The following is a 27,852-nucleotide window of genomic DNA, read 5'->3' as shown; positions in this document are numbered from 1 at the left end:
TGCAAGAGGATGCATGTGTAATTTCTTCAAAAGTTACATAGTCTTGTTTTAATATAACCTGGAACTTTAAGTATACAAGATAAACAATTTGCACCTAATGTGTGATTTCCTGTAGCCTATATGCACTTTTTAATGCAACTGTCCCATCAAATTTACCCATCATATAATTATAACACAACATAAGGAAGGATATACAGACAGCAGAACACAATCTGAAACAAAAACAGTGAGAACATGTTTGAAATTCCATGACTATCATTGTGTGAGCAAAAATATATAATGTTAACAAATTTCTTGTCAGAAGAGATGTGTCCTTTAACTGTGGCACAAAATACGCCTCAGTCTAAAGGGGACGATGTTTTTCTCATGCAAAGAACAACATAAGAGTCCTTCAGTCCTGAAGAGCCCTAACTTACTTCCTTGTTTCCACGGTCATTGAAAGTACAAGCAATTAGACTCAAACTGTGGGAGCAGAAATGCCAGACAGATGGAAAAGAACCAAGGAACTACAGTATAGGAACTGCCAATTACAACATACTCCAAACTTTTTATTTTTGCTCTGAGCCTTTGATCTTAATGTTAGAAACCTTTGAGAGTCCTGCGTGTTACAGTATTGGTTTTATGTTCCTTGCATTTTTGGGGGGGTTTTCTAAGAGACATACTTACTTTCTGACATAATTTTGAGAAGTCTTTAACTATTAATAAATACGTAAACTTGAACACATCAAACCATGAATATTTGTAAATGTAAAATGATGTGTATTCCCGTCCAGTTTGAGTTTTCTTTGCTCCTAAACTGAAGCTACAAGTCTCTGATCCGGAATTTTCATTAAACTGAAGACATGTGTAGTGCAACTCATAGCATGTCATTAGAGCAATTTCCCCTCTAAAACAACTTATCCGTGTATAATTTACACAAGTTACTTACTAGTATGTGTACTAAAACAAAACGATAACAACAACTAGAAAGTCATGTTTACACAATGCATAATAGTTTTAGTTTTTAATGAAATTGACCAAAAAAACCCTCAAATGTCATAGGTTTTTGTGTTTTACAGGTTTTCTATCCTGTGATTTTATTTTGCATGGTGTAGGTTGCATGACTGGAATTCACATTAGGGCTGCAAGTTAACACTTATTTTCATAATCAAGTAATTAATCGATTTGTTTAGTTAATGCCCATCACAAGTTCCACGAGTCCAGGATGACAAATGTCTTGTTTTGTCCAACCAACCGTCCAACCCCCCCCAAATACTCCATTTATAAAAAATATAAAACAGAGAAAAGCAAAAGATCACATCGGAGAAGCAGTAACCAGCAAATATTTGGCTTTTTTTTTGATAAATGTCCTAATTAATTAATTAATTACTCGTTTGATTCAGCTCTAATTCACATGACTGGAAAAAGCTGAAGCAAATAGCCGATATTTTTTCCTTTATGTTTTTATCTAGTCATGTTTCTACTGTAACTAACCTACCTGCATGTATTCACTGGCTACTTTGTGTCCCGTTGTTTCTGCATTTGTGGCCAGTATGGATAAGGTAATAACAAAGCTTAGATAATCTATGCTAACAAACAACTGCAAAAGTTATGTGTTGGGTATTGTGCCTGGAGTGCATTTTTGCCCTCTTCATTTAGCAGCAGAGAGAAAACAGCCAGCCACCACAAGGCAGTATAGAACTTGTGGATGAATTAAATAGAACTACAGAGAAACGTGGTTACGTAACCCCTGACCCCCGGCGTCATTTTGCCGGGAATGCTGGACCACGTGTCTCGTGCCGGCTTGCTTGTTCCTCCAATGCGCGATTCATTACTTTTCATTCCGAAACGAGTCGGTCGGGGTAGGGAGTATACTTGCAAGATGGCGGCGCGGTGGGGAGCAGGCGAGGAGACTTTAACAGCGTGCAATATGGATTTTTTCTCTATGGATACACTAGACGAGGTAAAGAACATGTTCTATACTTTGTTTGCTAGCATGTACTTCCACTGTTACTAGTTTTGTGCATGTTTCTAGAAGCAGGGCAGAGTGTGTTGTGTGTGCGAGCTGTACACTGCGCATGGAAAAGTGACACGTGGATGCAACCATAGTATCACTGGTAAAACTTATTCAAAGAGTACTCATTGTCATGTGGTGATTAAAGCTAGATAACTCTTTGGTTGAATATATATTGAATAATAGATAATGCTTCATTATAAATGGGCTGGTATTTTATTGTTTTTTTAGCTGTATGTCAATGCTAGCTGGTGAGTCAGTGTAGCTTGGCTGGCCGGACAGTGAACGGCGCAGGTTTCCTCGCTTAGAATATAAACAGTCGTTTAAACAAGTGACGTGACAGTTGTGTATTTATATTGGTAGTTGACCTGGCATGTTCACCAGTTGTATAATAAATATCAGTAATACGCATTTAAGCTCCGTCGTGGTTTTATGTGCCAAAGTACTCTGTGTACTGTTCATCAACTGATTCATACACACGTGGTGACAAACTGCAGGATGCTGGTCAGCTAGCTTTGTCATCATTGCAGTGTGGCTGTATGCAACAGTGGTTAAGGTGCCATACGTTAATTTTGCCATGGTGTAGTCTGTAGGCTCCATGCCAGCACATTGCAGTAATGTGTCGTCAATGATGATGCACACAACGATGAAGCTCTTTTGTGTTTAGACAATGATTGCAATCAGTTTAGTCAATCACACCTGTGATTTATTCACTTTGACGCTGCAGCAGTATACCGGATTTTCATTCAAAACTCGTGTGTGTATATCCACATGTGGTTTAGTCGTGGTGATCACATGTTGGGTTCCTTCACACATGCGCAGCAGGTACAATCAATTTAAGCTCCACACACACACACCCTTCCGTAGCCTTTTATAAATAACTACCCGTAGGTTTTTAATGTTTGGTGTTTAAATGTTGCTTGTCGGTTGGTAACTGTTAAAATATCAGACAGGAGCAGAGATGAGGGCCCTACTCGGTTTTGTTGTAGTGCAACACGTGTGGCCACCCCTTTGGACGGGGTGAGGCTAGGATCAAACATGTCTGCGCACTGTGTGTGCATGTGTAGACAGAAACACGTGGTTCACTGTAAGATACTAGTACTTTTTCAGATGAAAGTGCATTATATTATCAGTTATGTTGGCTCATAAAGGGGGACCTTTGTGCTGGACTTAGTGTAGTTATGCATATGATTCAAATCTGAAGAGTTACACCAAGTGAGCCTACATCGTATTGCACATTTCAAATATTTATAAAATTTTAGATTCACTTGTATTTAAAATGTAAGTATTTCAGACTTACCAATGTTCACTGGAGTTTGTCTTCTTTGGACAGATTACTTGTTAAGGTATTTAACTTATCATGAATTGGAGTCCTACATGTCCAATAGGTACTTGCTCCAATGTCCTTGTATATTTCAGATTATAGGAAAATGCCTCTGATATTTTGTTTACCTCTTCTTCTTCAAGCTAAAACTAAAAACATGTACCCTCCCTTGCCCTCTGGGGTTTCCTTTTCTGATTTTCATATGCCTGACTTGAGCCTAGGCTCACTCCCAGCTCCAAATAAATAAGCTAGGTTGACCTATTTCACTGTCCAACTTTTACAGAGTAGACTTAATTTTTTTTTAAAGTAACATTTTCTGTTTAAATTATTTGGTTGGTTTTAAACAGATACACATTGTAAAATGCTGTTTTTTGTAACAGGGGTGGTAAAACATCTAGAAGTATTAAGTCAAAGCCAGTTGGACTTGCTTTTTAAAGAGAGGAAATAACACAAAAGCAGACAAGTCCAGCTGTAATGGAATGCACCCCAGTGGTCTATATATGATACTACAAGGATGTCTATCTTTTGACTGAAGTCCCAGACTCTAAATTACCCTCACATCTAAAAGCATAGAGACATTACAGTTTTTAACAAAATAAGGTTGCTGCCAAGCTTCTAAATATTGCTTAATATAGAATTAAGGGAGCTGTTTAAAATGTTAAAAATACTGACAGAAGTGGTTTTATTAGTTTTTGGGTGTACTGGGGGTGTAAACATTTGTTTTTAGTAAGAACTGTTTGTCTTCATCCACTTTGTACTGAGGTAATTAAATGTTAGCCACGATTATGTACGTGTGCATAGCCACTTGCAGATAGTTTTTGCCTGAATCGTGTTTTCAGTTTTGTCAGTTGTGTTTTTGCCAAAGAAATGTCTTTCCCTCTACAGACTGCTGTGCTGAGCTCTGGAGAAACTCTGGAGGCCCTTCAAAGCTGCTTGGATCCCTCCATTCTTTCTATCTTTGAGGACACACCAACAATAGAGGCAAGACAAATTTCACATGGTTGAACATAAGTATTAGAGTAACGTAAGAGATCTATGATGTGTAAGCATTGTACAGTTGTTTGTTTATACTGTATATGCTTTGACCTAATTTCCATGTTCTTATTTAGACTAAAGGCCTAGATGAAGAGAGCGACGCCACACTGCTAACAGCTCTGACGGAGATCCTTGACAATGTGGATGATGATAACCTGTCCCCGTTTGACACACTTCCCGACTCAGACCTGCTGTCGGGTCAGAAGGGCAGGGAACATTCTCCGGTTAGTGCCCAGCAGTCGTACATAACTCTCAAAGTGTCGCAGATTCCTGCTCTTGACATCCTCCATCTGGCTTTTGAGCTTGGGGGTGGAAGGACAACCTGCTGACCTCTGTGCTTCTAAACTTACTTCTTACCCATAAAGTCTACAAATGTTTAAAAAAAAAAAAAGTGTTAATGTCATTATGCTTTTTTTAAAATTTATTTTATCTTTCACTCTCTAGCTCAGGAGATTGCTGTGTCTGTCCCGTTCCCCTCCAGAAAAAGACGCACTGTGTAGCACAAGACCCTTATCAACTGGAAAGGTAGCTTTTCCCACTCATAAGCAATGTATATAAACTTATACAACAGACAGATCTCAGAATTTATCTGGATATTTGTCTCCCTGACTGTACCCAGAGCCTCCCCAGGATACTGGCAGACTCTCTCCAGAGGAGTGATGGGGAGGAAGAGGAAGATGGCTCCCTCACTCTGAGCCCAGTGAGGCATGATTCCTCTCCAGATAATGACCTGCTAGACTGGGAAGGTCTGGCCCTCCCGCTTCCTGTCACCTTTGAGCAGGAGGGTGAAGATGGTGTTTCATTTAGCCTGGGAGACCTGGTCAGGCATATGCACCCGTACTGTATGGCCATTTGTGTGGAGAATGACGAGGGGGAACAGATGTTGCCTGAAGGAGGCATCTTATTTGAGGTTGTGGACCAGGGGGAAAATGGAGAACCCATCCTGGCTATCCCAGACATGGATCTCCCAGTCTCTGTGCCACTTACAGAGCAGTCTTCAGAAAATGTGCAGAAAGTTTCAGATGAAGGAGAAGAAGTGGCCTCTGACAGTTCGGAGCATATAGTCGTTGATGATGATGATAATGTAACCGTCAGCAAGGCTCCTGTGAAAGTTGCACCCCCTGTGACACCAGGCCTATGTTCAGATGTGAAAGATGAGATGATCGTTAAGAGACAGAAAGAAGAGATTAAAGAGAAAAGTCCCTCCCGGAGAAAAAAGAAAAAGAAATGCAAGGAACAGTGCCAACCTGAACCTGTGGAGGGAAGGGTCCTTAGGAGTGGCACGGTAAGAAATACAGCACAGGAATCGCCCAAAAAGCCTGAAAAAAGGTCAGTCAAAGGAGAGAAGAAACACAAAGTCCCAAAGGTTCTTCTTGCCTCAACTTCAGCTTCTTCCTCTGTAAAACCTAAGAAACCTAATCCATGCCAAACTGAAACACAAAAAGAAATCACCACTACAACACTATTACCTGAAATTAATGTGCAAGTTGCCACATCTGTGTCACTCAGACAGGAAACGGCTCTGTTAAATGCTAGCCCTGAGAAGAGTCAGCCCAGCTGTTCACCCACAGCAGTGAGCTCCCAACAGCCAGATGAAACACCCGAACAGCATGCCCCTGAGAAGCTTGAAGGCTCATCAGCAGCTCCCTCTACTGTCCTGCCTTCGGTGTCTTCAGAGACCCCTGCAGCTGCTCCTAGTTCCATGACACCACCTGTTAGTAAGGCCATCCTTCCTGAGGCCCCTGCGATCTCAGAGCCAAAACCCAAATCGCTGAGTCTAGCTGAGTACCGGCGGCTCAGACAGCAGAAAAAGCCAGCTCCGGTGGAAAAACAAGACAACAACAGCACCAAGTGGCCCAGCCTTCCAGAGCTTCCCAAAGAGCTTCCTCTTATTCCCTGCCTGCCTGACCCCACCCCCAGTCATCCTCGACGCCCCAACCCCCAGGCAGCAAAGAAGGAAGAGGAGGTCAGACCTGCCTGGCAGCCAAGGGGGCCCTGTGCACCACCCACCCCTGAGGCACTGTTGGTGCCACCAGCCTACATGGTTGCCTCATCCAGCATGGTTTCAGCTGCTACTCCTGTTCCTAAACCCCAGCAAACACCCGAACCTTCCAAACCTTCTCTACCCCAAAAGCCTTCAGCTCCTGCCACTAATGCAGTAAAGAATTTGCCCACACATCGACACAACACTGCTCAACCTGCAGTACCTTGTGTGCCTCAGAGCTCTGGGTCTTCTTTTAAACCTGCCACTCCGTTCATGTCTACGGCAGATGGGAAATGTTCTCCTGTGCTTTCAGTAGGAAAGGGTGGAGTCGATGAAAGTCCCCAATCTCAGCCTGTATCTCCTAAGTCTGTAGAGCTCACTAAAACCTGTCCTAAAACCACTACAGAGGTGATCAAACCCACCGCTGCTACTATGTCTGCTCCCAGTGCCCCCCAGAAGATCACTATTGGTATTCATAAGATGCCTGAGGTCACTGCTCCTACCTCATTAAGTAACCCCATCACATCTGATAGCATGTCCTCCAAACCCACAGCCAATGGTACCCAGCTGTGTTCTTCTCCGGCTACTCATCCATTAGACTCCAAGAGTCTAAAGGCAGAACCTTTTGTGCTTGAAACTAAAGAGAAACCCACTACAGCAGTGAAACCCCAAAGGGCAAAGAGCCCCACACAGGAGCTGATTGAGGCCTTCACCAGTGAGATAGGTGAGCTTAAGGTTGATTGCATATTTTGCTTGGTAAAATTTTATTTTTGTTCATGAAAGGCTGAAAGTAATGACTATTTCATTTCCGTACCTTTCCTTTTTTGACTGAAGGCATTATGTTTTCTTGGGGGGGCGGGGGGGACACATTTAAGCAATTGATTAAGTAACATACAAGCAGCTGTTATTTATCTACAAAGCCCTTGTTGGAAAATTGCCTTGTCAGTGTCTCATCTCTGCTGCTCTGTAACTTAAGCCTCCAGTGCTTGGCTGATGTGCAGGAACCCCATATCAGAAATTGTGTCTTCTGTTAGTGCAGTTATATGCAGTGTCACTGTAAAAATCCAAACCTTGTGCCCCTCTATAAAACATTCTCTATAATCATCTTACACCTATCTCGTCACCCCATTAATTGAGCCTGCATCCTATTTATTGTCTGTCCTGTCTTGTTTATGACTGCGATCTTGCTCTATTTCAGTAACTAACCAGAGCATTTGTTTGAGTGTGTATGCACAGACATCATACTGTGTATAAATAATGGTTAAATAGTACAGTTCTGTTTGGTGTTATAATCCAATATATAATATGATTTATTTTTTATTTTTTGGTAGGTATTGAAGCTACTGATCTGACCAGCTTGCTGGAGCAGTTTGAGGAAACCCAAGGTAATCAATAATGGCAGATTTTTCCTGTATCCATTCTGTCTGAAAGAAGTGCCCTGTCCATTCCGTGTTTGACAATGTTACACGCTCCAAAGTATTTTTTTGTCATACTTGATTTCTGGCATAAGGGAGGTAGTACTGGCCAGTAGCTCAGTGGGTCACATAGTTTAGTACCAAGCAAAATGTAGTCAACAGTATCAGTTTTCCTGGTTTTGTAATTGCAGGAAGTGGCATACAACATTGCAACACTATCGTGGTTATCAGTAGTGGTTTAGTGGGCAGAAGGACTTAAAGAGCTCACAACAAATACAGTGCTGTTATGCATATGCTCAGGAGTGGGTCATCAGTGTAGTTAAATGACCGTACCCTTATATTTTTGACACAGAGCATATACTGTACGAGGGCAACCTCTGCGTTAATAGTCCAACAAAAGTGACATGTGGAACAAAGATGTTATCAGGTGGTTCATATGAACTTGAAGCCCATCTGATCCTCCTAGAGAAGTGTGTTTAACATTCAAAGATTGTGGGCAACTTATGACTGTTCAAAATGGCAGGGTTTATTTTGTTCTACTGAAACATTCCCCTTTAAGAGATGGGTGCTGCGGGGGGCAGAGAAGCTGCTTTGTGCTCTTGTCTGCTCAGCTGCTGGAATTCTGCCCTGTCCGCAAATCCATTTAACTCTCGCCCTGCTGTCTTTGTTTGGGCGGATGTACAAGCCCCAGCCCTAACAAGTGGCTGGACGCTGTACGTGTCCTTACTCATGTCATTGGACTTGTTGAACCACCATACTGTGTACTATGGCTAATGTAGCTGTTGACCATTTGGGCAATTCTCATGTAAAATGCACTCTGCACTAATATTACAAGTGCAAAACACACTGCATTTACACCTGACATGCCGCAGGCTGTACATTTCATCCTATGTCGGTCAAGCAGATGTATTTATCTACACAATTTTTTATTTGGTTTTGGGGGCGTGTGTTTCTCTGTTAATTTTGTTATTCCCTGTGCTGATGCACTTATTTACTTGTTCCTTCTTTCTTCAGCCAAAGAGGAGCAATGTGTGCCGGAGGTCTCTGGTAGAGCAGCAGCTGTAGGAAACTCTAGGTGAGTTACCCTACAGCCCTCAAGCTGCTCTGTGTGAGTGATGGAGTCGTGGTTTCTCGGTGACACACACCGTTTGCCAAGACCTACCGCAAACCCTGCTTTTGTCTGGCCACAGTGATGGCCTTCTCAGGGCTGAATTTGTGCGACCTGGTTTAATGTTTTTTCTGTCTGGACTTGGCTGTGCTCTAATCCAAAAACAAACTGGGGTGGCAGCTACACTGTATACCAGTGATATACTAACGGGCTCTTGTGCTCCCTTTGCAGTGTTGAGTTGGCTCCAGAGAAAACAGTTGTGGAGCGTGTGAGAGCTAATGACCTCTCAAGTACAGCAGGTAATTCAGCATTTTGACTTTGGCTTCAAGATGAGTCGATTAAGTTAAATCTTTAAAATAACAAAGAAATTGACTTTTTTTTAAATCTTTTTTATAAAGGTGCAAGTTAGAAGAGTTTCCATGTTATTCAGTCCTTGTATGGCTGATGTGCTCTCAGTGCTTCCAGCATTAAAACAGCAGTCATTAGATATGGTTTTCTAAAATTGTACATCATGATCAGAGATTTGCTACCTTGCAACACAGATGGCCAGCTGCTCTTGAATGTTGGCTGTAATTGTAGTGCACTTTCTTTCCCTCTGCTTCAGCTCTGACTCCTCCAGCCACTCCTCCCCACCAGATGTGGAAACCCCTGGCTGCTGTGGCCCTGCTGGGGAAGAGCAAGGCCACTGAGGCCTCCAAGTCGAGTCCTTGCAAGGCTATCCAGATAGAAGCCCGGCCTCTGCCCTCAGTCAGGTCCCGCAGCAAACCCGCTGCTGCTGCCACTGTAGCCCCCGACGTTGCATGCATGGACCATGACTATTGCCTCCCCAACAAAGACACTTCTACTGGAGAGTCAGGCAAACGCTGGAATGTCAAACAGCAGTCTTTTATCACTATTAAACCCATCAAGCAACCCGCTGCTACCACTACACAAAAACCCCCAGCTGCCCCGGCATCGTCTGCCCAGTCTACTACGAGCACTGCGGTTACAACCAAAACACAAGAATTTCCACTGACAGAGCCCTTGGATCACAGGACTGATGGGATGCAGATAAGCTCTGTTCTGGAGACTCCTGATGCTTCGCCTGCTCGGCAGGAGACTGTTGCCACTGTTAAAGAAGGAAGCCCCAGGAGAGGGCCTTTTGGAAGGTCCTACCGTCGACATGCCGCTTCTCGCGCACCCAGCCCCAGATCTAGTCCCAAAGAGAGGACTGGAGGCCGGTCTAGAAAAAGAAGATCCCATCGTTCTCCCAGCCCTATGTCCAGCGGTTCAGAGTCAGACTCCCATTCCTCTAGATCTCGGTCTAGATCACGCTCTCCATCTAAGAAAAGGTTAGGTCCTCAGTCGAGATATCTTAAGTTCATGCAGCATCTTGATGACCATTTCTGGGGGTTATGATTTTGCTTGTTCATCACTGGCATTCCTTCCCATTTCCTCACTAGGTATCGTCCCTGTCACTCTGGGAGTAGTTCCAGCTCCTCATCCCGGTCCTCCTCTCGGTCCTCTCCCTCTGTGTCCCGCTCCCCTCCCAGAAGGAGAAGGTACTCTTATTCCTCCTCTCGTTCTGGCTCTTGGAGTCGTTCCAGGTCGCGGTCTCGATCCCCTCAGAGACGAGCACAGTGGAGTAGAAGCAGTAGATTGTACAGGTACGGTATATGAATCGTGCTAGTCATTACATGGATTTTATAGCTGTTCTACGTGTGCATAACCCATACTTTGACAAGCAGTTAAAAAAAAATAACTAAAGGCTTCATCTTGTCTTCGTCAGTCCCTCAAGTAGGCCTGGCTATGGTCACAGAGGAACACGTGTGGAAGAGGTCAAGAAATGCAAGGAGAAGGCCATCGTAAGTTAATTTTACTCTTGAGGACACAGGTCTCGAAGCAAAATAGGTCAAATATTGTAACTGAATCATCTGACTACTTTCTTCTCTCAGGAGGAGCGCCGTGTTGTTTACGTTGGTCGAATTCAGGGAACGATGACACAAAAAGAACTTAAAGAGCGCTTCTCTTTATTTGGCGAGATTGAAGACTGCACCCTGCACTTTAGAGACCATGGGTAAGTACATAAACAGCTAGTATTATATATGCATACAATTCTCTTCATTGTTGGCTTTTGTGATAAGGGATTACTTTACTGTTGAAATTTTAATAAGGCTATAATATGAGCAAATTGCGCTGTCTTTGAACCTTGTTGGTCTTGTCTGTGACCTCTTAGGCCAAGCTACAGTGCTAAAGTAAGTTCAGGCTTGTTCATAACTGGGGCCTCCTGGCAACACCCCCAGGTGGCTCTTTTAAAAACAAGTCACAGTTCAAAACTATGTCAAAGACCTGTTATGACCTTCACTAGACCTCTGACAAACTGAGAATTAATACAGGCTATGTTTTGGTTATCTGTCTCAGGGACAACTATGGGTTTGTGACTTATTACGACACCAAGGATGCTTTCACGGCCATAGAGAATGGAAGCAAGCTTCGCAAGCCTGATGAGCTGCCATTTGATCTCTGTTTTGGTGGAAGGAGACAGTTCTGCAAGACCAGCTATTCTGACCTAGGTACACATAAATCGACACACAACAAAGGTTCCTGTAGCTCTTAACCAGAGTGCTGCTTATGCATCCAAATAGTACTGATGTGGTTTGCAGAAGATATTGGCTGCAGTTCATCCTGATACCGGGTTCTCACCTCAAGCTAAATGCAACAGAGAGCCATAGTACTTTGTGAACTACAGCCAATAACTCAGAAACTTGGCAAACCGCATGGCAGCTATTTGGGGGGGGGTGTAGCATACCAGCCTTTAATGTGCTGTTTAAAAATTGTCTTTTTTAACACGAAATTATCAAAAGTATACATTAAGATATAGGATGTTGAGCAATTAACTATTATGTGGCTTACACACAGTCGCCACCAAGTCTTTCATGGCTTGCTGTAGCTACCATGTCCTCTGTATTGATTTTATGAATGTGGAGGTTTTATAGACCTGCCCTGTTTTAATGAAACATTAAATTACAGATGATGTGTTTTTAAAATGTTTGTTCTGATGTTTTTTGACTCGACATATTCAAATTTTACTTTTTTGGACTTGCAAAAAAAATAACATTTGTATGAAAGTGGAGAAGGTTTTGAAACAGAATTTAAATCATATAGAAGGATAAAATGTACAAAAAATTTGGGATGGGTTTTGCAGAGGGCATTTGGAATCGTGACTTAATCATTTATAAAATCCTGGCTCCAGCTGTTGTTTCAAGAATCACATTAGTCTTTTGAAATTGTCCAACCCAAATGCAGTATGTTCCACTGTCTTTGTCCCTCTTTTTTAATGCAATGCTGACTTTGTGTGTCCTTCTCTTTTCAGATTCGAGTAGAGAGTACGATCCAGTGCCTGCGAAAGGCAAATTTCATGCACTAGACTTCGACACTTTACTGAAACAGGCCCAGCAGAATCTGAAGAGGTAACAGGAGGCCTGAAGCAGGAAGCAGCTGACACTTACCTCAGAGCCAACGGTTGGCTCCTCACCTGCAACATTGTCTTTACATTTTAGTTGTTGAATTAGTTTTGCATACTTTTTTTGTTTGTTTTATTTTGTTTCTGCAAGCTAACACCTTCTATTGAAGTGAAGATTTGTAATGAAAGTAGTAAAAGAAAAAAAAATGAAATGAAATAATTTTTTAAAATTTATTTAAATGTAAAAAATAAATTTTGAATTGTATGGAGAGAATCAATTTTAAAAGGGGGAAGGTGAATGAAACTCCTTAATTACTGGGAGATGCTGTAATACATTTGAATGTACTACAAACCTAAATAAAAAAAAAAAGAGAACCTTAAATGCATTGTTTGTTTTTCATTCCAACTCAACTGTGTGCATTGCTTTTATCATTGTTTAGTTGCATCTTTAAAAACATGAAGGGAAGTTATTTGTCGAGAGGTAATAGGCCTTTTTCACATAAGGCATTCTTGCGTGTCCCAAGAAAAGCATAGGTGTGAATAATATAAGTAATGGCCCAATTCAATTTTGCTGCTTTGGTTTCAGGGTCCTGGTATACACATTTGTCATGGCAGATTTTTTTGACACTCAAAGGAGGAAAAGCACAGGAGAAACTAATTTTGTTAAAGATGGCTGAGTTTAAGTGTCCCAGTAAGCCATGCCAGCATGCAAAAGACCATGGCCCTGGAACTAGCTCACCTAAATGGAATGCACTTGTAATTAATTACACCTGTGCTTTTTCCTGCTATGACATGCCAAAATGTCTGAGGAAAAAGGTCTAATTGACTCACTGGCACACTGTCGGGGCATATTGGGACACTTAAATAGAAAAGAGCTATCTTTCATGTAATTAGTAAAACTTGTGCTTTCCCTTTAAGTCAAAATGTCTGCTGTGAAAAAAGCCTATCACAAAGGAGAAAGGACCTCTCCTCTAAACAGCACTGGCTTCCATTAACTCATGCACATTGTGCTTCCTTTGGGTGGGGGTTACTTGCTGTATTAGAAGTTCTGGGTAATTATGCAAAAATATAATAGGATATTTCCTGGTGATTTAGAACAAAGCATGTGTATTTTTGCTGACAGGCTCAGGTCATAAGAGATGAGCAGCACCTCCCCTTTGGATGTGGTGTTGGAGCTCAGCTGCATTCCTAATATGGACTGGAATCCCAAGAAATTAGAAAGCTGTTGAGATATTCAACACAATCATTTGAATGAGGGTTATCTAAACGTGTTCTTCAAATTTAGGAATTCTGCGAACAATTATTAACCTGGGTCCTTGATAACTCAGCGAGATTATTATTGCCCGCAATAACATAAATAAATCAGGCTCGAGTACTATTCCTTAATTGTTTTAGAACTAAATATCTCAATTAAGACATTTTGTACAATTGCGAATGCTGTCATTTTCCTTCATAAATCAATTGCCTGTAAGCGGCAATTGTATGGTTTCAAAAACAGATAATTGTACCTTTTGTAATGTTCGCTAGAGGTGGATTTTTTTAGCGTTGCTGAGTAGAAATGTCATATATCTCTTTGCCATGGTGACATCTTTGCGATTTTTTGTCACGCAGATCTAGTTTTGACTGGTTTAATCTAGTCCCATGAGCATGCGCACTCGGTGTAAACAGGAAGAACCGACTGAAACAGGGCAAATCTATCTACGATAAAGAGGAGAAAATGATCGGACAAAAACAAACGGACGTCTTGTTTTTCCGGATATATTAACCAACATAAAATTTGTACTGTATCACCTGATAGTAATTTCGATTACATCTCGTAGAAGCAGTAGCTATTTTTTCGACAATTTTGATAGACTCGCTAATACCGTAAGATAGCTAACGTTATCGTTAGACAGACGGTGACGCGATTTATTGACTCCAGGTTTTGCTTGGCGAATTTGTCTGCTAGACTACATTTAAAAATAACTCGGTGCTCTCTGAATTCATCAGAATTTGGTAACTTTCCACCGAGTGAAATCTCTAACAATGGTTCAAAAAGATAAGACGCTGGAGACGCCTCCAGTGGACGGTGAGCCGAGCCCCAGCCCAGTCTCCGGAGAGGCTTGTGCCGAGGCCCCTGTCCCGGTGGAAGAGTCCAGCATTGCAGTCGAAGCGACGGGCCACAGAAAATTCATAAGTGGAGTCGTGGAAGGTAATATTGAATATAGAGTGAAAACAATCAAATTTGACATTTGATCCAGTTGTGACCTGCACACACTCATAAATAGGGCATCGAAATGCTGCAGCAATCCTACTTCCTGGGGAGGCTGATTATTGTTATCAATTGGAAATACAAGTAATTAGGCTATTGTACAACTGGATAACACTTGGAAATCAATAGTCAGAAATCGATTGTGAGTTGTCTAAAAAAAACTCAAGTCATATGTTAAACGCTAATCAAATGAATCATGTTTGCAAATTATATATCATCACACGTTGTTCACGGGCAGATCGTTGAATTTATATTCAGTTATTAATATATATAATTTATATTCAGTGATCAACAGTAATTCCAATGTTGATATAGGATTAATTTTGATAGTCATTTGTCAAGTAAATATACCAAACGTTGGCAGGTTACGACTTCACTAAGGTGAATACTTGTTTGCTTTTGTTTGTGTCATATTATAAATAGTGTATACATTTTGTGTGGTTTGGCTTCTGGTCAAACTAAATAAGAAAAATTATGACATAGTATTGGCCTTCAGTGACCCAACTTAAAATGGTAATTTTTGACAATTCATAGAAAAAAGTACAGAAAAACTGTAACAGTATAAATAAGCAAACATTGCATTGTCTAATGGCATTTCCAACCCAGCCTACACCTAGGGGCTAATTATTAGTTGTAGCAGTCAAGCAGCTCATTATGCACAAGAAATGTAGTTGATTATCATCTGAATGTATTGTTTGCTGATGCAGGCTTTTATGGTCGACCATGGACAATGGAGCAGAGGAAAGAGTTGTTCAGAAGGTATGATGAACTATGTGAAATTATTTAAGCAGGCATATTAATGATTAATAGCATTATAGCTAGATGATTTGGGTTGTTATACTGAGTTTGTACAACATTGCACTTCACAGGCAGCAAAAATGGGGACTGAATACATACCTTTATGCACCCAAAGATGACTACAAACACAGAATGTTCTGGAGAGAGCTGTACTCAGTGGAAGAAGCAGGTGACTATTAAGAACAGATCTTGGGATCAGTCGTATTAGGGCAAGGAAAATGAATAATGCCTAGTTATCTAAGTTAAAGGACAGTTTGCATATTCCAGTTTCAAACATGGGTGAAGTGGAAAAAGGTTTTCAGATAAGTTGTTTTAAATGCACAATAATGCATTCAGTGAGTGGTTTTCTCCAACTATCTCCTAGAGCAACTCATGACTTTAATTGGTGCTGCTAAAGAGCATGGGATAGAGTTCATATATGCCATTTCCCCTGGACTGGACATCACCTTCTCCAATCAGAAAGAGGTTTCTGCACTCAAGAGGAAACTTGATCAGGTATTGCAACATTTTGCATGACCGTAGCATGAACAGTGTGTTAAAACTCTTGATACGTGTCTTCAAGAGTTCCATGTATCTTACACTCTGTGTCATTCTTTAACTATTTTGTTGGATTTCATGTTCAACCCCTTTCTCTCCCCCTCAGGTTTCTCACTTTGGCTGCAAGTCATTTGCCTTACTTTTTGACGATATTGACCACAACATGTGCCCTGCTGACAAAGAGGTGTTCAGCTCATTTGCGCATGCTCAGGTTTCCATTACCAACGAAATCTACCAGTACCTGGGAGAGCCCGAAACCTTCCTCTTCTGTCCCACAGGTACCTCAGTTCTATGTCTTAATCCTTTGCACATTTTACACAATTATTTTTATCTACTTGTTTATTCATTATTTGTTTGTTTTCTTGCCTTGAAATACAGAGTACTGTGGAACATTCTGCTACCCAAATGTCCCTCAGTCCCCCTACCTCCACACAGTAGGAGAGAAGCTACTGCCTGACATTGACGTGCTATGGACAGGTGAGTCTAACACAGTTTCCTGTCAACTGACCGACACCATTGCTTCTGTTAAGCATACAGTCATACATTTCAGTGTAGTAGATACAATTATTAATTGGAATATGTTTTCTGCAGGCCCTAAGGTGGTGTCCAAAGATATCACAGTGGAATCTATTGAGGAGGTGTCAAAAATCCTAAGAAGAGCCCCAGTGATCTGGGACAACATTCACGCCAATGATTATGACCAGAAAAGGCTTTTCTTGGGTCCATACAAAGGCCGCTCTACAGAGCTCATCCCCAGGCTGAAGGGAGTCCTCACCAACCCTAACTGCGAGTTTGAGTCCAACTTTGTAGCGATCCACACTCTGGCCACCTGGTACAAGTCTAATATGAATGGGGTGCGCAAGGATGTGGTCATGAGTAAGTATGATCCAAAAGTTTACTAATTTATAATGTTTTGATGTGGATACACTGTGACCTCTCTGTATGAGGTTATACTGTAATGCAGGTCATTCATCAATCATCGTTTGTTTCTCCATCTTGCTCTTACCAGCGGATGGTGAGGACAGCACAGTGTCCATCCAAATCAAGTTAGAGAATGAGGGCAGTGATGAAGAACTGGAGACAGACATGCTCTACAGCCCACAGCTTGCTCTGAAACTGGCTCTCACAGAATGGCTAGGGGAATTTTGTGTTCCTCATCAATACAACAGTAAGAGCAGTCCCATTATTATATCATATGTCTATGCTAATGGATTTCCTACCAGTAATACTTGGAACACACGCATAGTGTTGGCATGGACAGCCTAAAATGATAATTCTTTTCTTTCAGGCCGACAGGTGCCTCAGAGTGGTGCCAAAAGCACAGCCATTGACGTGTCATCCATGGCTGCTCCCTCTCTGTGCTCTTCCACAACAGTCACAACTGTGTTCCAGCAGCCCATCATGTCTCCAGCCATGCCACCTCTCTGTCTGGATCCACTCTCACACCCCATGGCAAAAAGACCTCAGGAGGTAGAGGAGGTGAGTTTTATTGTTACTATGAGACAAAAAAGTAGCGCTTGAATGACCGGAATGAGTACTGCATGCTTCTTCTAGAAATCAAGTTCCCTATTGATGTGAATATATTGTCATTTATACAGTTAAGAATTACCGATTGGGCCCCTGATTAACTAGCAACTATGTAATGATTTATGTGGTTTGGTACAATACAGAAAATTCAATTTCTTTATTTAACATTTGTTTCTTGAAGAGGAGAGCATCTATATATATACAAGTATTTTTATACTGCATCTGTGCAGGTGGAGGTGGAAAAGAAGGATTCAGATGAGGAGCCCATGGAGATGGTGGTTGAGAAGATGGTAGATGAGCCTGAGCCAGAAGCAGAAGCTGACCCAGAAGAGAAACATGTTAGTCCTATCTTAGCTGACAAGATGGCTGAGGACCTGAAACCCATGGATACAGACAAGGAGAGTCTGGCAGAGTCAAAGTCCCCTGAAGAGTCTATCCAGGAGGACTCTGGGAGCGATATCGCCCCTATGCAAACAGATGATCAGCTCAAACAGGTGCTGCAAACATTCGTGAGTTTCTTTTTTCCCTTACATCTGCAATTGAAGGCAAAAACAAATTAGGATTCCATTCAAAGTCACATTATTGCTGGTTTGTGTCCTCAGGAAGTGTTTGTGCCGGGGCCCAACGAAAAGCCCCTGTTCACAGCAGAGCCCCTCACAATTGAGGACCTGAGTTTGCTGGCAGAGCTCTTCTACCTGCCTTATGAACATGGAAACAAGGCTGTGCAGATGTTAAAGGAGTTCAACTGGCTAAGAGCTAACAGCAGCGTCGTCAGTGTCAACTGCAAGAGAAAGGAAACTGAAAAGGTGAGTTAATTGATTGTAATTAATGAGAGTTGAGAGATAGAGGTCTATCTGGGAAATTAGTTCATTATTAACTGAACTTGCTTGTGGTAATGCTGGTTGCTGAAAACAAAATGGTGGATGTGTACTACCCATACTGCCCATTGGGTGGTGTGGTTATGATAGAAGATGGAGCTTGCACCACAGAGCATTGCGTTCTGTGTATTTGTGTAAACTACAACTTCCCTTATTAAACCATCTGCCTTTTTCTCTGAAGACATTTTGACATGTCACAGAAAAGCATAGGTGTAAATAATAAAATGACATCATGCCAACATTGTCAAGACTTAAATAAAACAGAACCTTTGTTAATGTTATGAGTAAACCCTGTGCTTTTCCTACTATGACAAATCAAAATGTCTGCTGTGTTAAAAGGTCTATTACAAACCAAAATGGTGAGTCCTGTCCTTTTTCTACATTATTTGTTCTTATTTCCAATCACTGTGTTGCTTGCAGGTAGCAGAATGGCAATTAAGGGCAGAGAAGTTTGAGGAGATGTGCTGCTCAGTCATCCAGATGTTCACGCGGCTGTCCAATTCAGCCAACCGCACCATCCTATACGACCTCTACTCTTACATCTGGGACATCAAGAGCATCATTTCTATGGTCAAGTCTTTTGTCCAGTGGCTAGGTATGTATGAGTGGAACCATAAGGCGCTTACTCTTAGCGAGCAGTAGCATAGTAATAGTCTGATCAAGTCTGATAGTCCTGACTTTTGTTATTCTTAGAGATTCTTAGAGACACACAATTCATTCAATCACTTAACAAAATAATTCAGATTATATAAAGAAAAAGCACTGTAATGATTGATTATTTAACTGCATGGATTATGTTGTAGTCCAGTGCTATGTAGTTTAATGAGGCAAATTTATAATTATTTCACACATCTTGCACAGTCTGCTTAACAGATGGTAATATTACTGATCAAAGACTTGGAGATATATGGCTCCTAGAGATCTTGGCCACCACCTGTATACAAGGTGAGAATCTGAGTAGTGACTAAAACCCCCAGTTTAATTGATGGCAGTTTATTATTGATCAGCTTAGCACAGATCAGGCCAGATGCATCACCACTCAGTAGTTAGGATTCTATTAATTGCTCTTGTTTCACACATGTTGATTGTTTTCTTTTATAATTTTTTTTTCATCTGACTGAATGCCGCTTGCACTGCTAGCATCCTCCTTATTTATTCCATAACTAGCCACTCCATCTTGGTGATATCTAAACTGGGTCTCTGTGGCAAACGACCCAGCAGGGTTACTGCTGCTTGCTGTGTATCCAGTAACATCACTGCTGCATTCCCACACAGACACACTTGCTTCCATCTCTCTGTCTGTGGGGATGGGAGCCAGGGGGAAGTCCCCATCCCCCCCTCCTCCATGCCCTAGCGCGCACGCGAGCTTGGAGAGAAAGTTGACTGACTGACTGTGGAAGGCCATTCTGGTGCATAAACTGAGTCAGAAATCTCTGAATTGGTCTCTGTTTTTTCAGCGGGTTTTAACATGAACCATATGAATACATTACAGGAAGTTTTGTGTTGTTGCCTCCCTGAGTAGTCTCTAAAATTAGGCTGTTGGTGGATTTTAACCCTCTGAATCATTTGCTCAATCTGTATCAGGGTGGCATCCATCACCTTGTATAAGAGAGGATATTCTTTCTCTCTTTCCCTCCTACTTTCTCCCTCTCCCTTCACCCCACACTTTCTTTCATTCTTTCAGATGGTGCACTGTGATGCAGTTTGAGTGACATTCAGCCTTGTGATAACATCTCCATCTTTTTTGGAGTGTTCTTTTGAATAGTCTGAAGCACCAGCATGGCCTGTAGGTTACCCCCTGTAACCCAGTTTCATTCGCAGGTTTCTGTCCTGTCCGGCTATATGGTAAAGCTGAGGACTCTAGCCCTCAGTACACAGCAGGCAGCATACCCACACTGGCAAAACCACATCAAAAATCTCCACTACTGGCGTAATGCATCAGTAAACGATTATAACCACTTTAGCAACATTGAGAAAATCAAGTGCCCCATATATATAGTTATCTTTGAATATTCTAACTGTTGACTTGTGCTGTTGCTATTAGCAGGTTTTTAAATCAGTCCCCCATGTTTCCCCTTAATAGAAGCTGTGCAGCCGGCACTGAGTCAAAACCTCCCTGGTTATTGTACTGAGAACACTTACTAATTACTATTTTCTACTGTTTTCTCCCTTCACTATGTACAGATGGAAGAATCCACAGTACAAGTTTCTACTGCTATTGGATCGACAGTGGCCGATGTATGCACAGTGCTTGCGTTGTCTCTTTCTTTTGTTCATTTTTGAAAGGGATTTATTACATTTTTTTCATAAACTAGATTTATAAATGTAAAAGACTGATATGGAGGAAAGGACGTAGCCCTCCGGATGAAGTCACATTTTGCGCAGCGATTTAGCTTTGAATCCTAAGTGTTAACTCCCAAATTTCTCTCTTTGGCAGCATCTCTCTAACTTGTTTTTTTGTTTCTATCAGTAGGCCTATAGAAATGGCTCAGACCAGCCTGATGCACCTATTCAAGGGAATTTACACTTGGCTTTGAAATTTAACCACGGCACATGATCTTCATCCTACTCAGGGATATTTCTGACTGTGTAGTTATGATAAATGTGCTCACACACACACCTGGACCATGCAAGAACAAGAGTTGCATGTTTTCAGCATAACTGTGATTGTGTTAAGACAATGCAGTCTGAATTGATCAGGTGGAAGTAATCCACTAAGAGATCATTCTTTTGTCTGTTTCGTGGTTTTTAATTGGAGTAAGCAACAAGTTCAGGGTTCCTCTCGTGGGTGCATCTGCGTGCTGTGTTGTGTCAGTTCATCAGAGGAATTGTTTTAGGTATCAGGGTGAGGTTCATATGTAAAGCAGTGTTAATTGTCCGCTGCATTTGTCTGGTCACATGACAGGGCTTCTCGTCAACCAGGGTTAGACTTCGTTAGCAGCAACGCTACTGTATGCAGACTCTAAGAGCCCTGTGTGCTTGAGATATATACTTGTCTTTATATGCGTTGTCCCTGCAGCGTATTTTATCTTTGGTCTGTATGATTGTGGCTTTTAATAGTAAGCTGAGAGGCCCTTTAACTCAGGGAATGTTCATATTACCTCTCGTTCTGTCTTCCTGGTTTGATGACTCATGCTCCCCAGTCATGTGACGAAGCAGATAAGATGAGAATGTGACTTCACACGGGGTGCTAAAATCAGTGGGGTGACAGCAGCTGAAGCTTACTTTTGTAGTCCGTAGACAGTATGGGTTTTGGTTCTGATGGTCAGTATAACATTTATGAAGTCTGTCAGATTTTCAGATGAGTATTACCCTTACTGGGGGCTTAACTGCACTTAATTCAGTTATCTCTTCAGTTTTCGGAGAGCGTGTGTTCCACTGCATGAAAGAACTTATTACTTAAGACCTGCGTATTGTATTATATGGAGCAGTTTGACATTTTTGTATTAACGGATAATTTAAGGTGCAGAGCTCATAAAGGATTTTTTGAATAATTTATATCTTGGGCCTGATTTCCTCTTACAAACACGTAAGCTTTAGTTGCTTGAGCCCCATAAAATATTTCCTCTGAATATAATATATCTATTCCAAATTAGGTCCTTTTTAAAGTTTTAATGATTTAAAAAATATATATTTATTTATACGAATTATGCTATTAGATACATATGACCCCCTTCCTTCCCATCTCCCCACTCGCTTCATCTGTGTCAGAGAGCCCCATCCTGTGGTAACAATGTCCGCTTGGCTCTGCTCCTAACAGGGTGTCGTAGTCAGTCCTCAGCACAATTCCTTAGAGGAGACCAAGAGCCCTGGGCCTTTAGGGGAGGTCTAGCAGGAGAGTTCCAGGTATCTAATGCACTGAATTTACAGCAATCAAATGGAAAAAAAGAGTGTTGTTAGCAAAGAAGAGAATGGTAATATGTGCATAGGTATGAAGGGCTTTGGTCTGTCGAAGGTGAGCTGATTGTAATGGGTCGGGCTTCATAACATCCGGGTTCCATCCCCTTCAATTGTTCTCCAAAAAACTTCTCCAAAGAAGTTCATGTCCTTGTGTTACTTTGGGATATTATCTGTCTGTGGGAGGGGAATGGGTGACCTGAAACCCATCCTGACAAAAGAGGTTACAGCCAGTGTTTGGCCTGGCATTTTCTTATTGATTAATTTGAATTTCTTTCAGCAACTGCCCAAGGAGATGCTGCTTTTCCCTAGCGCACGCAGCGCAAGCGAGCATGGCTAGGTTTTATTTTCATGACATCTCATTTCTTTGCAGGAAAGCACAGCACACAAATTACCAAGCCAACCCTTTGCAAGCGCACGCGCAAGCATCGCAGCGCCCGCGAGAATGCAAGCATGTTTGCAATGGGAAAACTCCATGATCAAACACACCTGTCCTGCCAAAAGTACTATCTCCATCCTTGGAGAGCATCAAGACTTATGATGACAACTGAAATGCTATTGAATGATTCAGTTCGCTCACATTTAATTTGCCTCTGGTTTTTTTCCTGGAGTTCTCTCTGTCTCTCTGCGCCAGCATCATTATTTTTCTCAACAGGAGGGTCCTGCGCAGCGAAATATTGCGATGTCTTACAAAAGGGAAAGGAGCATCTCCTTCAGCCAGTAAAGCCTTAGTCAGACCAAAATACCACCCTTGTTTTATTATATTTGAAAAGCAAATATGTATGTGCTTGTTATGCTATGTTCCTCTAGTTTTCCTAAAATGAGAAAGATGTGATGTTTGCTCTTGTTGTCCACTGTCAGATCAATAAGGAATGTCAGTTTATATGATTTTTTATTTTTTTCCCCCCAATATTTGTCATTCCAAAGCACTTTGCTCTCATCTGTAGTTCCTTTTGGTTTGATAGTGGCTCAACTGGTGCAAATGCACAGTGAGGCAATCAGCCAAAGCAGCACCCCACCTGGTCTCAGTGAAACTGAACCTGTTTCTTTTGATACCCACAGAGATTGTTGCCAATCGAAGGGGCAAACGATCTTTTCTACCAACCTCCACCTTCAATGCCAACCTCCAAACTCTATTCCATAAGGCCGTACTTTCCCAAAGATGAGGTAAGATCTTTGTTTGTGTGTTTAGTCATGCCCTTGTGCACCTTATTCTTACCAGAAGTAGAGCATTTCCACCAAATGCCAAATTTCTACCAAGAGTTACTAAGCGTTAATAATGTTATAACCAAAACATTATAAATGGAATGATGTTGGCCAATTGTTTGTATTCCCAGCAGAACTGGCCTAGTTTAAACTATGAATGCTCTGCGCTTAATGTGCCACAATGCTATGCTCAGCTGCTCTGTACATCAGCAGCATACTGTATGTACTGAATGTAAAGACAGCTTCAGATTTTGTATTTCTAAAATTTCTTTAAGCACATTGGCATTCGTTGTTGAATTTTCTGGGCTTAACTTTGGCTTTTAAATCCAGTGTTAAAGGGCGTCATAATTGGTCAAGTTATTCTGAGTGTTGCAACTCATCCATTACAATAACAGCTGTATCTGTATCTGTCTTTCTTTTTGTAGGCTGCAGTTTATAAAATCTGTAAAGAAATGTACTGTGAAGGAATGGAAGATGTACCTTTCAGTGATGAGGATTCTGACCTCATAGGAGACAGGTAAAACATGTATTTGTTTACATCAGCCCAGACGAAAGCCTACAGTTTTTCCCTGCAGTGCAAATCAACATGGCTGACAAAATCCTCACTGTTTATTCACAGGTTAGTAGGAGGTCTCCTGACACTGAGTTCAGAGTATGGATTTGTGCTAGAGGATGATGAAGGGATCTGCGGTTATGCTCTTGGTACCGTTGATGTCGAGCCCTTCATCAAGAAATGCAAGTTGAGCTGGATTCCCTTCATGCAAGAGAAATACCACAAACCTGACTGTCAGAAGGACCTCACAGAGGCTGAGGTAGGATCTTAATCCATCTCTCTTACTATCATAGTATCTGTATTGGATGACATACGATTGTGTCTCCTATGGTTGAATTTTACTTTATCATCTGTCTGTCACCCCTGTAGAAGATGATGCTGAGTTTCCATGAAGAGGAGGAGGGTCTTCCAGACTCTTTCCACTCCAACTTTCCCTCTCTCATCAAGGTTGACATTCACGCCAAGGTCACTGACCCAAGTGTGGCAAAAAGCATGATGGGATGTCTTCTATCTTCTCTTAAGGCCAATGGTAGGTGGCAGCCGTCTTCATTTATGACAACAAAGTTCATTGCTACTACTAGTGCTAACTACAGAAAGAACATATTGTATTAGTTGTATTGGTAAGAGGGTGTTAGAATATTTAATTTTACCTAAGACAGAGGTGTAAATCAGTCCATGTATTTAAACAACAGTGTCACTTTGGCTGTTTCTAAAGTTGAAAACAAGCAGGCTCACTGATCTTATCTAGATGTAATGTGAAAATGAGACCAGAGTCCAAAATAACAAGCATGTTTCTGAGTAGAGTTTTCATAAGACATAGTTTATCCATGAAATGTTAAAATGCATCCCTTTGAGTTCCCTTTGTGTAGATGTTCTGTTTGTATCATGAAGTTCTTTTGCCTTATTTAACATCCATTTAGCAAGTAAAGTATGATTCAAGGGTCAGAAATATAGAATTATGTCATCCAAACCCAACTATAAAAATGAACCTTGTTGACTAGTAATCTGATACAGACAGAAAAAGGGGCTTTCAAGGACCGCCTGAAATAATCTCTCCTGTGACAGAGGTCTTGAACCAGTTTATTATTGGTTGGGGACACAGTAGAAGATTATCATCAGTTTAATACCATATTTGGCCATACTGATTGTCGGGAAGACAATTTTTGGAATTATTTTTTACTGACTCCATTTTTGTTTTTCACTTCCAGGGTCCCATGGTGCATTCTGTAAGGTTCGTCAGACTGATAAGAGAATGTTGGACTTCTATAGTAAGCTGGGATGCTTTGAAGTGGCCAAAATGGAGGGCTTCCCCAAAGATGTCATCATTATGGGGCGCAGCCTATGAAGAAATGTCTTGCTACAATAACAGGCGGAGAGAGAGCAAGTCAACGTGGCTTGAACATGTTTGCTACCTTCATGAGAAAAACTTCCATGATGATTTTATACTACATTACCATCTGGGCTAGCCCCGGGAAACCTCTTTTTAGGATTTGTGTACAGAAGCACAGCAGTCGCACACACAGATTCCTTGTGCTGCCCTTAGATGTTACGGCTCTGTTTGAGTCAGCAGATCAGAAGCTAAAAAGCCGAGGAGTGATCTGTAGTCAGCTGATTTGAGCCAACATGGAAGAGTGGCACTCCAGCATTGATTTCTGGGGTTCCACTACTCGTATACCTCCAGGAGGCAGGAAGTGATAACTCCTTTAAGCCTTTTTCTGATTTAATCCAGTAGCCATTACATGGATATCGCCTGCATGCCCTAACGCAAAGTGTCTGTATCTGAAATGGAGGCAGAGCTGTAAAACGAGGGCGGCCTGTGTCTCAGGTAGAGTCTTACTATCCCTATGTCCTGCTTTCCCAGCTTTAACTTAGAGATATAGCTGTTGGCAGAAGTAGGACACCTTCATACAGGATGTGAGGTGCTATGTTAGAGTTTGCCTTCCATCAGCACATCATGGTATTTCCAGTTGCTCCACAGTAGACTAGGAGAAAGAAGCCTTTTAAGTGGCTTTTTTCTAACAAAAAGTGATGTGCATATGAACACATGAAGGTTGGAAAATGTGTACCTTTTCTTGTAAAACCCTTAATAAAAGATCTTCACAGACCAGCAAAGGGAAAGTATTTGTTGAGACTGTAGAAGACTCAACCAGGAGGTCCTCTGAATTTCCATTCAAGTAATAGTAGACATTTGGAAAGCAATAGAAAAGCTTCCAATTTTACAAACATGGTTCTCAGCCAATTTCTGTTCAGTGCTTTGCTTGTGGCCATTTTTTTCTTTTTAATCTGCTGTTTTTTGCTTATTTCCCCTTGAAGCTATTGCCTTTTGGTTCATTGCCTTTGTATTTTAGGTTTATATTGCAGACCCCAGTGTCTTCTGTGTAAAGGCTTTCTTACATGTCACTCAGACAGAGCTAGAGAAGGGTGACTTTGGATATCTGCCTTGTTGTTGCTCAAATTCCAGAGTTGCAGCCTGACATTGACAGTCGCATGTCTTAGTTTTGCCCTGCCAGATCCCAGACTCCAGCACAGAAATCCTTCAGTAAACCTAAACTAACTGACAGGGATGTCTCTGTCACAGAAAGCTCACACCGTCTCATCATCAGCATCAACCCTCCCACTGTCATGAAGCTGCTCAGTTTCTTCTTAACCACTAATTCCAAACCTGACTTGTAAAGCAGAAGGAATCTGAGCTATGTTCAAGTGATGTGCTGTGCTAAAAAGTTATCTTTTGCTTGTCATTTCATGCATTACATTGCATACTCTCAAATGAATGTCTTCTCAGTTGAGCCTTGCCAAGCACTCTTAGTATCGCAGAGGTTGTTAAATTCTGTCACCAAAGTGGCACTGACTCCCACACTGTTGAACTGTGTAGGTGTGGGGGGCTTGGAGCAGAAATTCCAAGACCTTTTCCTATCTGTCCATTGAATGTTTTATATTCTGACGCATTTCCCTTTTGTTTTTGTAAATGTATGTAGTAACGGATTATAGATAGGATTGTTCTGTTGGTTATATGAGGATCATCAGTTGCTCTTCAGTAGCCGCCTGCCAATGTGATGTTTTGATACTGTGTGCATTCATAATGTGCATGAGGTGTATTGAATTTGGTGTGGCGGTCATTAGGATAACCTCATCTTGTGCTATATAGAAGAAGAAGCATGCCACTCACCTCTATGAGCATAATACTGTAGTTGGTAGACAGTCTGTTAGCACTGTCAGTCATAAAGTGTTATTATTTTGTATATCTTTATTGAAAATATGGCTAGCATTCTGTTGTCCTTTAAGGAAAAGGAAATGCTGGCCTTGTAACAACGCCCTGGCCTGTACAGCCATCCTCCCTGGCTGTGTTTCAGCAACGTGCGAAACTCACCAACAGATCTGCTCTTTGTCTTCTGAAATGACAGCAGAATTTTCACGCTTGTTTTAAATGGTTCATTTTGCAGTTTGTCGATGCTCGAGCTTTCTCCTCTGTCAACAGGCTTTCATAGAAATGGGCTTTGACTGAGAGAGAGGGCTCCAAGTACAAGTACATTTTGGTTATCTGAGTTTAGGGTTGGGGGGTTCATAAAAGTGACAGTTTACCATGTAAAATTTGTATGTAAGATACATAATATTAAAACTAATAAACCATAATAAGTGGCTTTGTCTCCTTTGTGTTGCACAGATCTTTCTGTGAACCTGTCTGGACTGAAAGGGGTGAACATTTCTGTCCAGTTTACAGGTTGTTTTTATTCTTTCTGCCCTGAAAGAAGCTTTTCTGTTTTGACAAATAAAACGAAGGTTATGCCTGTACACACAGAATTATTAAACTGTCTCCATCACTAAATACACATAGTTTGGCACTGTCAGCAACAAAGTGATCCTTGGTTTAATGTCCCTTTAGGGTTTTTACAGTGTTGTGCTCAAA

At 41.5% G+C, this 27,852-nt stretch overlaps 2 protein-coding genes and 1 non-coding gene across 6 annotated transcripts; all 3 read left to right on the top strand.

The window, feature by feature from the left end:
- The first annotated feature begins 1,765 nt into the window (after nt 1-1,765).
- pprc1 (PPARG related coactivator 1) lies at nt 1,766-12,683 on the top strand. The gene is made up of 14 exons (XM_044213143.1): nt 1,766-1,942; nt 4,203-4,298; nt 4,427-4,576; nt 4,797-4,877; nt 4,972-7,060; nt 7,668-7,721; nt 8,766-8,826; nt 9,091-9,158; nt 9,464-10,190; nt 10,302-10,505; nt 10,628-10,703; nt 10,794-10,915; nt 11,260-11,411; nt 12,212-12,683. The coding sequence occupies exons 1-14, from the start codon at nt 1,799-1,801 to the stop codon at nt 12,310-12,312; spliced, it is 4,125 nt and encodes a 1,374-aa protein (XP_044069078.1). The 5' UTR covers nt 1,766-1,798; the 3' UTR covers nt 12,313-12,683.
- Nucleotides 11,030-11,169, top strand: LOC122884982. The gene has a single exon (XR_006380032.1). It is a non-coding gene; the product is annotated as a small nucleolar RNA SNORA50 (small nucleolar RNA).
- A 1,254-nt stretch (nt 12,684-13,937) lies between the features above and the next one.
- On the top strand, nt 13,938-27,578 carry oga (O-GlcNAcase). 4 transcript variants are annotated; one of them, XM_044213145.1, is made up of 19 exons: nt 13,938-14,492; nt 15,260-15,311; nt 15,422-15,519; nt 15,715-15,845; nt 15,994-16,165; nt 16,266-16,364; nt 16,479-16,763; nt 16,897-17,055; nt 17,176-17,366; nt 17,645-17,908; nt 18,017-18,220; nt 18,713-18,887; nt 20,477-20,530; nt 22,053-22,138; nt 23,252-23,356; nt 23,821-23,912; nt 24,015-24,207; nt 24,318-24,477; nt 25,157-27,578. In XM_044213145.1, the coding sequence occupies exons 1-19, from the start codon at nt 14,327-14,329 to the stop codon at nt 25,291-25,293; spliced, it is 2,823 nt and encodes a 940-aa protein (XP_044069080.1). In that variant the 5' UTR covers nt 13,938-14,326; the 3' UTR covers nt 25,294-27,578. The 4 variants fall into 4 exon arrangements, with proteins under 4 accessions (XP_044069080.1, XP_044069079.1, XP_044069082.1 ...); XM_044213144.1 differs by having other exon boundaries at nt 17,645-17,923; XM_044213147.1 differs by lacking the exon at nt 20,477-20,530 and having other exon boundaries at nt 13,939-14,492.
- Nucleotides 27,579-27,852: the final 274 nt, after the last annotated feature.

The sequence above is a fragment of the Siniperca chuatsi genome, linkage group LG11, assembly GCF_020085105.1.
Source record: "Siniperca chuatsi isolate FFG_IHB_CAS linkage group LG11, ASM2008510v1, whole genome shotgun sequence".
NCBI classification, from domain to species: Eukaryota; Metazoa; Chordata; class Actinopteri; order Centrarchiformes; family Sinipercidae; genus Siniperca; species Siniperca chuatsi.
This window is presented reverse-complemented; position numbering and strand designations above follow the sequence as displayed.

Bases quoted from the DNA above. Each gene is read 5' to 3' on its own strand.
- pprc1 (XM_044213143.1), top strand. From the start codon at position 1,799: ATGCGCGATTCATTACTTTTCATTCCGAAACGAGTCGGTCGGGGTAGG. The intron at 7,061-7,667 runs GTGAGCTTAAGG...ATTTTTTGGTAG, and splicing joins GGCCTTCACCAGTGAGATAG to GTATTGAAGCTACTGATCTG. The intron at 10,704-10,793 runs GTAAGTTAATTT...TTCTTCTCTCAG, and splicing joins AATGCAAGGAGAAGGCCATC to GAGGAGCGCCGTGTTGTTTA.
- oga (XM_044213144.1), top strand. From the start codon at position 14,327: ATGGTTCAAAAAGATAAGACGCTGGAGACGCCTCCAGTGGACGGTGAG. The intron at 15,312-15,421 runs GTATGATGAACT...TGCACTTCACAG, and splicing joins AGGAAAGAGTTGTTCAGAAG to GCAGCAAAAATGGGGACTGA. The intron at 23,913-24,014 runs GTAAAACATGTA...GTTTATTCACAG, and splicing joins TCTGACCTCATAGGAGACAG to GTTAGTAGGAGGTCTCCTGA.